The 12,166-nt window shown below is 40.4% G+C and overlaps 1 protein-coding gene across 2 annotated transcripts in view; it reads right to left on the reverse strand.

The window, feature by feature from the left end:
- PPP1R14C (protein phosphatase 1 regulatory inhibitor subunit 14C) overlaps positions 1 to 12,166 on the reverse strand; it is a 53,050-nt gene that overhangs the window by 8,413 nt on the left and 32,471 nt on the right. For both annotated transcript variants that reach the window (XM_085055851.1, XM_085055850.1), the window contains exons 2-3: positions 4,017 to 4,100; positions 2,510 to 2,542 (exon numbers count right to left, since the gene is read on the reverse strand). In XM_085055851.1, coding sequence (XP_084911977.1) covers positions 2,510 to 2,542; positions 4,017 to 4,100 — 117 coding nt within the window. The remainder of the gene's footprint in view (positions 1 to 2,509; positions 2,543 to 4,016; positions 4,101 to 12,166) is intronic.

Here is a 12,166-nt window from a genome sequence, read left to right on the forward strand (position 1 = left end):
AAAATCCCTAGTGCACTTGACTAACTGTATTTCATTGGTCAGGAGAAATTCCATCAGCTCATATCCATTCTCCACAAATCTTCTATAAATCCTTTCACAAACCAATTACCTCAATAGTTCTGAATGGTTCAAAAAGATAAAAGATTTTCTAGACAAGGTGTGAATCCTCATATGCAAGTTTAAGTGAACTAAAAGTCTCTTCTTAGTCCACACATGGCAGGATAACAATCACTATTTTTAAATAGCTGAAGTTAGCAGTTGTGCAGTATTACTGGGCTCATCATGCCATAGATGAAGAGAAGCTGCTGTTGAAAAACAGTCCTGGAAAGTGACTCATTCTGGAAACTATCCTCACAGAAGCACACAATCAATTAGGTTGCAAAGGGCCTCTGAGACTGAGTCCAAACTATGACCAAACACCACCTTGTCAACTAGACCATGACACCAATTTCCTTTCCTTAAACACCTCCATGGTGATGACTCCACCATCACTTGGGCAGTCCATTCCAATATCTATCAACCTTTTTGTGAAGAATTTCTTCCTAATGCCTAACCTAAACCTCTCCTGTTACAGCTTGAGGCTATGTCCTCTTGTCCTGTCACTAGTTCCTGGGAGAAGAGGCTGACCTGACCTGTCTACAACTTCCTTTCAGGTAGTTGTAGAGAGTAAGTGGACTAAGTACCCTCTCAACTTGGCTCTCTCTAAAGATTGTTATGGAAGATGGATATTCTCCCAAATAAGGGAGCTGCCTCCATCCCATCCACAGAGGACTGAAGACACAAGTCACCAGCTCAGTATTAAAATCTCTCCTTGATCCAGATACCTTGAGGGCAGACAAGGACATGTGTCCAGGATGCTGTTTCCTGCAAACTGCCACACCAACTTAATTTACCAGCATGGTACAAATATTTCCTGTAGTTCTACAACCAAGGTTTCCAGTGGAACACTCACCAACATCTGTCATGCACCCTTACCAGGTCTCTGAAATTTGTCCTTGCATTGTGTCAAGCTTCAGAGCTAAGAAAAATAATTCATATGACATGTTCAATGAAAGAAGGAAGAAGAGTAATTATTTGATCTCTGCCTTCTTCCTCTGCCTTCAGATAACATAGAGATAAGAGTGACTGTTAAACTCTTGGCAACCTGCTCCTTCCACCTAGTCATGACTCCAGCTTTCTCTCACTAGCCTGTGACAAGAGCTATGTCAGGCTCTACATCTTCACACCTATCTTAAGAAGAACCACCAAGATTCAATTGCACTTGCTTAGAGAAGGCTGACAGGGTCTTCTGTAGTGTAGCATTACTACACTGACACAGCTGAAGACTTGGCATTACAGCATCTCCATAATGGGAGATGTGTGTTATTTGCTGCAAAGAAACCAAGATGCAACACACAACAAACTCTACAAATGTTATCAGATGACTATGTCTGGGTCAATTGCTGGCACTGTCAAAATGTTTGCACCAGCAACTATTATAGCAGTTCTGGAGAATTTTCCCAATCTACCACAGGAAACAATAAAAATGGAAAAATCTTGAAGAAAATATCTCATGGACTGGGAAGTGCTTATTCAACCAAACCAGCAGTTCTTCCTGATAGTCTGACTACCCTTAAGCCCCAGTAGTTTATGTGGCTACAGCTGCAGATATTACAGAAGAACCAACCTATCTGCAGCCTTGTTTCAAAACCAAACACCTGGTTTCTAGTCATGCACAGCTGAAAGGTCTCTGACAAGAGGAATCCTGTTAGCCAACCCCTCTATTAAATACTGTGCAGCAGCCACTTCTGGGAAAGAACTGACTCTATAAATGGAAATAACAAACTAACAAACTGACCCGTGACCTAGACTTTTGATTTTTTGAGGGGTTATTTTTTTTGTTGGTTTTTTGGTGTTTTTTGGTTTGGTTTGGTTTGGTTTGGTTGTTGTTGTTGTTTGTTGTTTGTTGTTTTTGCTGTTTGTTTGGGGCTTTTGTTTTGTTTGTTTTGTTGAGGGTTTGGGGGTTTTTTGTTGAAAGTTGAGTAACTAAATCCTGCTGGTACAGGTTGTCCCACAGTTTTATCCAAGTCCATCCACACAAACAATTAGCCAAGCCGCATACCTGCATAGCAGCTCTCAAAATAAATTTTACTGTTGTTGATGAAACTAAATTATTTTACAGTGAAGAGCACAGACCAACATGCAAATATTTTAGCCAGCTGATGAGAATCTTATTTAGTTTTCTTATAACATGGCAGCTTTAAAAGTCGGTGTAGACAGTAAGAACCTTACAGAAAAGAATATTGACGCTTCAGCTGGAATGACAAGCAGGTCCTCCACAAGGTACAATCACATTCCTACTGTAGCTAAGTGACAGGCACAAACATTTCAGCATATAAAGCTCCAAGTCTATCAGCTAGCCATTAATATTAATCTCTTTACTTTATCATAACAATAAAAATAAAGTTAGTTTAGCTTGAATATCACTACAGTTTCCACAGGATAATAGCATTTAAGAAAAGTCTTTTACCTCTGTTGGTTTGTAGCAATCTACAAGAGTTTCCTAGAAGAAAAATACAAAAGTGTCAGTATCCATACAGAATAACAGTGAACATAAACAAGTCATGGTATGAAACCTGGTAAGGGAGGGGAGAAAGAAAGGGAGGAAGAACCAGGCATCACTGAATGAAGATGTTACTGAAAACCCAGAATTATACAAATCACCCTTGCTCCCTAGTTGGATGATTTGTACCCGGAGAGAAATAGCTTCTTTCTCCAGGTAGGAAGTTACAAAACCCCTCTCTCCAAGAAAAACTGAGAAGAGGAGGAGAATCCAAAAACATTTCTCCCAGCAACAGGCATGTAAAAGGCAGCTTTCTGTGAGGACATCAGAGTCTTTGCAATGCAGAAATAGAGACGTTAGTTATTCCTAGCAGGGCATTCCTAGCAGGGGGCTGCTGCAGCTACTTTAGGCAGAAGAAGCAAAGCTATTTATGAATGCTGAGCAAACAGCCTGAGTCCAAGCCCCGTGTCTCTGTGGATGGCCAGTGAGCACTGGGAAAAGGGTGCTAACAGGCACTAAAATCAGATGTGCTGCATCTAAGAACCACATTAGTCACCTCACAGAAGCAAGCTGAGGGCAAGCCACGACTCTGGAACAGTTTTCCTTTTTTTAGTGCATCTAAAAAGATTATAAATTGAGACATTTCCTATTGGTTTTCTATATTGAGATATAGATGATATACATAGACATAGACATAGACATAGACATAGATAGATATAGATGATATAGATATAGATGATATAGATATCGATATAGATATAGATGATATAGATATAGATAGATATAGATACAGATAGATATAGATGTAGACAACGATGTTTCTTTTCTACTCCCCCTCATTCTTCCTTCATTAGCTTCTGCCTCATGCAGGATCCAAAGAGTTACAGCCAGTTTGAATTGTGTCATTTCAGCAGACAGCTTTTGAATTTCCCTTCTAATTCCTGTTTCTGACCATCTTACCCTTTCTTTGAACTTTTTGATGCGTTCCAATTTCTATCTAGTTTAGACAGAGAAATAATTTCCAGTAGTCTAAGCACAAGGCAAGATTCTTAGTCTGTATATACACACCTACACATTTCTGCTGCTGAAGAAAATCACAGAAACTGTCTGGTCATCATAACTGACTCTCAGACATATAGTTTTTCCATGTGACTGTTCTTAATTTTTTGGTTTCTGTTCTTTATTTTATACACTTGTACAAATTAGAATGAGGCCAATTTGGCTTAGCATATTTCCCTCTATTACTGGATTCCTTGAACTGTTATTTTATTAGTGTTATCACCTAACTTCCAAAAAACTTTTATCTAAAAGTATTTTTGTTACCTTTGAACAGTTTGCTAGACTATGCTAAACTAGACCTAGGAATCTCTCCATTCTAATTTTAGGTTTACAGTGGATTCATTCAAACACAAGATATTGATCCAGACCCATTACTTCAGCCACCTTCCAATTTAAAATTATAAAATAATATTACCTGTAATTTGAGAGCTCTCTCCTCTTCATTGGCTGCATCAAGAAGGTCATCAATGTCAATTTCTACATCTGGCATTTCTTCTTCCTGAAATGCAAAAATACCCACTTAGTCCATAGAGCTATCTTTTAACAAACCCCAAAAGCAGCCTAGTGACAGCACAGAAACCCATCTTCCTGGAGCCAGACAAGGAAATCAATAAGGGATGGTGGCTTGATTCCCTGCTCCCAGGCCAGCAGAAGGAAAAGCCCCAGCCTCACAGGAGGTGACAGATCTTAGGCAGTCCTTTGCTCACAGCCAAGATGTGTTACTAACTCATGGCCAGCAGCACAAGTCATGCTATTTTCACAGTCCTGGGCAGGAGGATGAAGAAGAAGACGATGTAGATAACTACTGTAGCAAGCCACAAAAGTTTTTTGAAAGCATTTTTTATTAGACTGCTTATTTTGTAACACTGTGGAGGATCTCCCTTGCTTAAAGTTGGCTTACAAGGATGACATACATGCTCCATCAGAAGAGCTCAGACTTTCTGTACCTGCAGTGAAGCACAAAATCTAAGGCACAGAGTATTTTAGAGAATTTTTCTTAAACCTCCACCCACACACTTTTCTCTTGGCATCACCAATACATCAGATGCTTTGTTCCCTGAGTCAGAGCAGCAGTCCACACACTTTGAAGGACCCCTGGGCTCTAGAATCCCAATGAGAATTCATCATCCACAGATAAAACCATTTATTGCATTTTCAATTATGTGAAAAATATTCTGCTGGCCATTTTATAAATTTTCTCATCAAAATTGTTATGCAGCTTCTTGCTGCACATACAAAACTCCGATCTCAGCCTCTTTCCCACACCAAGTCCAGCCCTCACCATGGCCACAGTGCCATGGCACACAGCTCCTCTGTTGCCCTTCCTCCATCTAAGCCAACACATGGGCACTTCAAGACTGTCCTCTCCCACAAGTACACTGCCATCATTTGACTCACTGATGTGGCATCATTTTGGCACATTCTGAATGAAAACAGGGACCTGAAAGCCTCCAAAGCAGAGGGTGGATTTAAGACCACAGGAGCAGCTGCTGCCCTCTTATACATCACCAATACTTTTCAAGATCCTTTAAAGAAATATTTTGACAAAAATGTGGTGGTTCTAGCAAGTTGCAAAGGTTTTAACAATTGTGATATAATTTAATATCTTCTATAGCAACTGCCTCAGATAATACCAAATTTATTTTGCTGGATAAAACACAGTCCAAACATTAGCAAGAAAGATAAGTTAGTTCAAGTTAATCCAACTAAAGTTAAGCACCGAAGTGCCAAACAATTAGCTGTATCAAACTCCAGCTAAAGTGCCAACTGTTCAACATCTTTTTGAGCGTGAGGAGGAAGGACAGAAGTTGGATGATTAAGCACCCCTTTCCCCATCTCTGAAGGAAAGCGTGCAGGGACGTGATAGCGCAGTCACGCAGGCAGTTGGACCCAATGAACAAAAACACACAAAGCACACCCTTTGCCCAATTAGCCTGTTCAGAAAGGAAGCGTGCACATTTGCTGAGATGAATCAAAGATACCAGTTACTGTAATGCAATCTGGCAATAAGGGAGTTTCTAACCTAATGCAACAGATTAATTAGCAATTTAAACAAGAAGAAGTCTTCCATAGGCTATAAAGATATTCAGTAAAAGCCATCAGAATTGGAAAGGATAAAGAATAATCCATAGCAGTTGTACACTTACTTAGTAGCTTACTATCCCAACTCTATCCTAATTCGCATATCACACCAAGGACCAGAAATTCCTCACATAGGTAGTAAACCTCCTGAATATTTTATCTAAGCGGCTCATCCTAAATACTGTTAAGAAAAGGTGCCTGGAGTTACTGCTAATACTGTAAACTTATCAAAAGACACAGCCATTGAACTGTGTAAATACCAATTGTGCATCTGTCTGCATTCAGAAGTGCTGTTCAGCACACTGAATATTTTGTCAGATATGCATTTTGAACTCTTGTCTGTTGGAGTGGCATTCAAGCAAAGTGAAACAACACTGAAAAGCAGCAGTGAGGGGAAATTGCCTAGAAGGTATATAAGGCTTTTTTGTGATCACACTTCATTGAAGCTGAGTGCTCCTGAAAGGTTAGTTTTACTCTGAATGGTACCAGTTAAGTGGCAGAAATCCTTTCTTCTATCCCTCTTCCCTCTTATCTTCTTCAAACCAACTTTCTCCTACATCTTCAAGGTTCACAGTGCCATCAATTCAGAGGGCAACTGCACCAGCAGTTCACTGAAACTTTGGTATAAGAGGAAACACAGCTCCTGCACATCACAGAAAGTGATAACAAAAAGTAAATTAGAAATATTTTTGAAACAAGGAACTATAGTTGTGTCTGACACATTGGCATTCAATTAAGTTCCATTTTCTGTAAAAGATCACGTGTATCTTCTTCACTTTACAGCAGATTTGAACTCTGATACACAACACAAGAGGAGGGGGAAGCCCAAAAATGTTATTTTTGGCTGAATGAAGAAACAATCAAAATATCTTTTCTCCATCTGAACTACTATGCCTGTATGCTTGCAGTTTTATGTTAGGCATGAAAAATATGCCCTTAGGTCGGTAGCCTGACCGCTCCACAACAGCTGTAATGACAGAGGGAAGAAAGACAAAGTCATGCCTTCTGTTTGACAGATTTTATTGGTGAGATTAGTCTGGTTGCTCCAATTACGATTAGGCAGCTAGATACATATTGGGCTGGGCCAAACCTAAAAGGGTCTGTGCATAGCCAAAGGATGGTATTTTGAGGGTCTTGTTACCATCATGAGGCTGTGCAACAAAACAAAGCACTGCCACCAGTTCTGCTCTAGTGAGAGGGAGACAAAGTGATGCAAACAGCAGATGATGGGGGGACAAGAAACCACTAGCAGCATGCTGACAGGGAGCAGCCCCAGAAAAGCTAAAATAGAAGGGCTGTGGGGGTTCCAGGTGCCACCTATCAATTGAAACTCTTGGGGGAGGGGAGGATGGACACTTTCCTTTTAAGCACCCTCTGCAGTCTGCATTAACAACGTAGGCAGAACATGAGCTGATTTCTGCTTAATTATTCAAAAGTCAGAAAATATCAAAGACAACTTCCATGATATTAAATTAATATTAAATTCAACCTTGCATAGAAAGACAGTCCCATTACTCTTTAGGTTGCATGAATTCTTTGCAGATTACTGGCAAAAGACCTTGGGCACAGATGTGTGTTAAGCAGTAAATAGCAGTTTACGATATTATAACCTCTCCAGCTGGCAGTAATGAATGGAACAGAAACAGGTGAACACCCATTAGTGAGATCAGAGAAAGGCCTTCAAAACCAGCTCCCACAGCAGCTTAAGCCAAAGGGCTGGATTTTACAGGGGCATCTTGAAGAACACTTGCACTTTCCAGGCTGCTGACCCTGAGGACAGCACCTCCAGTACAGCAAAAGCTGTCTGACATCATTCCAAGTATCTACTAATTAAACATTTATCTGAGGCTTTAAAATTTAAAGGGCAATAGTTGCCCTATGGATAACTTCCCACTATAAATTCAACTGTCAAATTAACCTATTATTCCACATCCTCACTGCCATTCATTGTGCATCATCTCATTTGCAGTGCTGGAAAATAATTAAATAGGCTTGTTTGATTTTACTTTAGATTTTAAATCTGGGAAAGAAAGGAGAAGTTAAACACAGCAAGAAAAGTTCAAGCCATCATTTTATAGTGAGTTTCGAAGCAACAAGAAAGGATAGCAAGAGAAAAATGAAGGAAAAGGAAGAAAAGATGACCATATAGTTCAGATGTATGAAAGTTTCAGATTGTATGAATTGGGGATTTCTTTAGAATTCCTGGATTATGGCCAGTAAGTGATCAAAACCAAACCAGAAAATAGGAGCAGTTCTTCTAGAAATATCCATTTAATATATGAAAATATTTATTTATTTTGCAACAGACATCTGCTGGGCATCTAATACAATCAGCTCTAAACAAGTTCATCTGCAGACATGGATGGCACTGCAAGACAGTGGTGCAAGTCTCAGGACAATAAATAAAAAATCCATAAATTACCAGGACTAGAAGTCATTGGTTGCATATGTAACCTGGGGTGATTATGAAAGGATTGCACTTAATGGAATGGATTCAGAAAAATGAATAAGACCAAATAGTAACTTGTATGAAACACAAAATAAAAATTTATGTATTTCTTGTTTCAAAGTGTTGTTTGGGGGAACTTATGCATGAGGGCAAAAGTAGATAAAAGTGAAAACAGAAAAAAGAATAGTTTAAGTAATCAAAAATTATTAATCCAGAATCAAAGAAGGCTCTCTTTTTCTTAAAGCCAATCCTAGTTAAGTGCAGAGTCAAAATGCACAGCTAAAACAAAGCTATTTGCAAGACAAAGACTGCTCTATTGATTGATATGAGGAAGAGAAGATTAGGAAAGGATGCTGAAGACAGCAAGAAGGTACTCAAAAGTGCCAGGGTTCATGAATCTTGCAGTAGGAACAAGAATTCTCAGTGGTACAACCCAATTAAATGACAGCATGTTTTCTCCAATCCTAAAATATTAACAGCAGTAATGCCATAGCTGACATGATGAACTAATGTTAGACATGAAAAAAATTATTCTCATTTCTTTTGGTCCAGGTGAAGCAGTTCATGCAACAGTGAATATTAGCTTGTACAGCTGATCATCAGTGAACACATTTAGGATGCTGCTCCCAGTATGATACAATCTTTAGCATGCAGTTACAGATTATTTTCTCCCCCATCAGGCACTTATCTCATTAGCAACCAGTCACTGAATGTGAAATCACAAAGGCAATACAGAGAAAAAAGCCCCACTCTCCTGAGCACATGCCATCCAATCTTGGCTCCAGCTAAGAGGCAGAAAAACCCATGTTGTACCCAATCTGTTCTGACCAGCACAGCAGCCCCTTCCACCAACAGCAAGTCTCTCTTCCTCTATCACTCTTGTCTATTGAATAAAAGTGCAGAGACATTCAAGGCAAAGTTACCAAATTTGTCCACTCATTTTGAGTCAATGATCCTACTGTTTATGAATAATCATAATTTATCTGTGGCAGTGTGGCTATTTAACAGAAACCTTTCCCTGTGCTGAGCCTACCTTGAAGTTTGATATCACATGGATCCAGTTAAATACATGACAAAGGAGGGACACTAAGTGCACACCAGTCAACAGAATGGCTTATGCAAGCTGCCCAGTATCTCACTGGTGCATCAAATGAGTCTACATCTACAAAACATGGTATGAAGGGCTGGACAAAAGTCAAGTACACGGTGTTTTATCTATGTGGTCCAGATCTGACATACCCTCACCCCACAGCTAGCAGTCCACAGCCTTGAGCACACACCACTAGAGGGAGGTAACACTTTTCAAACACAGCAAGGGTCCCCGCAGTTGCTGGTGAAGAATGGAAAGGTCTTTTGAGGCCTGTGTAGAGTTTTGGTCTGGAGAACAACAGGCTAACTTTTGTCCTCAAGTACACATTGCCCTCTGTTCCTGTTTTTAAAAACAGTTCTAAAGAACTGTTCCTGTTCTTTAGTCTTAAACTTTTATTTTAACAGGTTGCTTCCTGCAAAATCCTACCACCCCTTCTCCTATGTTTTCAGGTATTTGCTTCTACATCCATCCTTTGTACCCCTTCTCCACAACTGAGGGCCAGAGAAAGGACTGCTGGAAGCAGAAAAAGGAGCAACTCAGCTCCCAGGCACTGTAACGAGGGCTCCGTGCCAAGATGAAACTGCAAGAGCCCAGCCCCTTCTAGCTCCCCACAGAGCAAGCTTGTTCACATATGACAATCTTTGAGCTTATTGCCAAATTATAACAAGTTCAGGCACATGACAAGCACAAGTGGAAGAGGAGGAGAGGTGCTTGATTAAACTGAGAACACTTTCATAAACTGGCCACAGGCATCTCCGACGCACAGCAAATCTGGTCCCTCCTAAATTTCCAAGATCAGACATACCGGAGTTTCAACTTGGCTGTTGAAAGTCCTCAAGCAATGTGGAAAACCACTTTTTTTTCTTCCTGATTTTAGTCTCAACATCAGAAGTAACTGAAGCCTTACCTAAAAACCTTTCTGAGATATTCCAGCTGAGGCAGGCACGTACTGCGAACCTCCTCAGCTCAGATTATTTTAATTTGGACAAGTTCAACATTTTAAGTGTGTGTTTGCCAGTTGTTAAATCAAGAGTAATGCCAAGAACAAAGCTTACAGAGCTCTGCATGGAGGAGTACAAACCTTGCTGTGAAGCAGAGGGGAAGCTTACCTCGGAATTTGCAAAGTCTAGCAATATAGAGGATGAAACAAAGCTGCATAAAAGGTGAGAAAGATAGACAGACACTTAAACACACAGTGATGGTGTTTACACAGGCAGGCACAGCTGGACCACAGCTTACTCAGCCAGTGTGCATAAACTGCATAGTCCAGAAAACATAGCTGCATTAGGGCAGCTTTCAGACCAAGAGAACAAACCCTGTTGGCAGAGCATTTATATTCAAGTGCCACAGTTTATTAACACAGCAATTAGATTTCCAGACCAAAGCTTACCCACATCCACCTGGCTCAGAGAAAAAAGGAATAGCTAAAAAGCCTGTCTGCATCTGCCAACTCACCACCCTATGTTGCTTAGTAGATAAGGGGGCAAATAGCCCCAAGCTTTTATTAGGAAGTACACATCATATTACAAGGAAAACTCAACTAGGAAATCTGACGGAGATTCATGTCTGAACCCAGGGAACAGGGAGCACTCTCAGACTCCAAGGTCTAAAGCATAACCTAACAGCATCCCAGATCCAGGCCAGTATGCATGTTAGGTGTGTGTTGCTCTCAGCCAGAGACATACTATAAGAAAAGGCACAGGATTACATGTTAAAAGGATACTGCCATAGTCCTTGGACAATTAAAAAAGCAAGCCCATCCCACAGCCCAGTCAGCCTTCCCTGAAACAGCACTGTTAGGAATTCTTGGCCTCCTCCATAACCATCACCATCTCCATTATCTTTTTCTGCCATACAGGTAGCAGATCAGTTTGTGCAGTATGTTCCTTATAGAAAAAAAGAGGGACACAAAGTTTTGATTTAATCAGTCTACATAATGACAAATTTAGAGATTTAGAGTCAAACAACAGGGACACACTCCCTCTTTGAGCTATGTTACCTGACAACATAACTTGTCGATCATTACTCTTGCAAGTTGCTTAGAAACAGTAAGTCATGAGGGTCACAGGTTTGTGGGGTTTGATTTCGGGTGGGGGGAAGGAGGAAGGAATTCAGAACAGAATGATGCCAAGCAGGACAACCCCTGTATATGGACAACACCCTAGGCAAAGTGGGACACTAACCCTGTATGTTAATGTTACTTAACAATAGCCAAGAACAGCTCAAACTTCCTTACTTAGAAATGACTGCAACAAAAAAACGTGGTGGAAAACTAATTTTAAAACTTCTGGGAATCACTTAAGTATAAGGGCATCTTAATGTCCGTGTATGTGCCAGCAGTTAGGTACAGCTGCAGCTTCAGCGTTCAAGTGGAAGTGAAGAATACACTAACACAGCAATGGCTACACAGTGCACACAAAATGCTTAAATTCTAGTTGTGAACCTCATTAAAGCAATCAACAACAACTGATATTTTTAATAACCAGTGGAGGATCATCCACTCAAGCCAAGTTCTTTCATCTCATTACCCAAGCTGGCTCTTTCTCTTGCCTCAGTCACTGTAAACCATTGTTGTTTGCCTCAAGCTGGCACTGCCACAGATCAGCCTCTCCTCTTGGCTCTCAAGTGACAGTAGAGCAGATGAAACGGACAGATGCTATTCCAATTACAAACTCCATTCAAAGAGTCAGCCCCTCTAAATCACTAAATGCACCCCAAAGTTTTTATTGTAAAATAGCATGCAAGTACACAAAAATCGCAAGAGCACAATGCTGGAACTCAGGTGATACAAAAAGACATCACTCTCTCATGCCCTTATTCCAGGTGGGGTCCCTCTATCAGCAAGGAAGGATAAGAGTTTTGGGCAGAGCTAAGAACATCAATCCCTCAATTTTCACAATTCCTGTGAAAGCTCCCTTATTTGGCAAGTCTTTGTGAAAGGGGA

This window comes from Lichenostomus cassidix, chromosome 3 (assembly GCF_008360975.1).
Source record: "Lichenostomus cassidix isolate B80296 chromosome 3, HeHo_3.0, whole genome shotgun sequence".
In the NCBI taxonomy this organism is placed as follows: Eukaryota; Metazoa; Chordata; class Aves; order Passeriformes; family Meliphagidae; genus Lichenostomus; species Lichenostomus cassidix.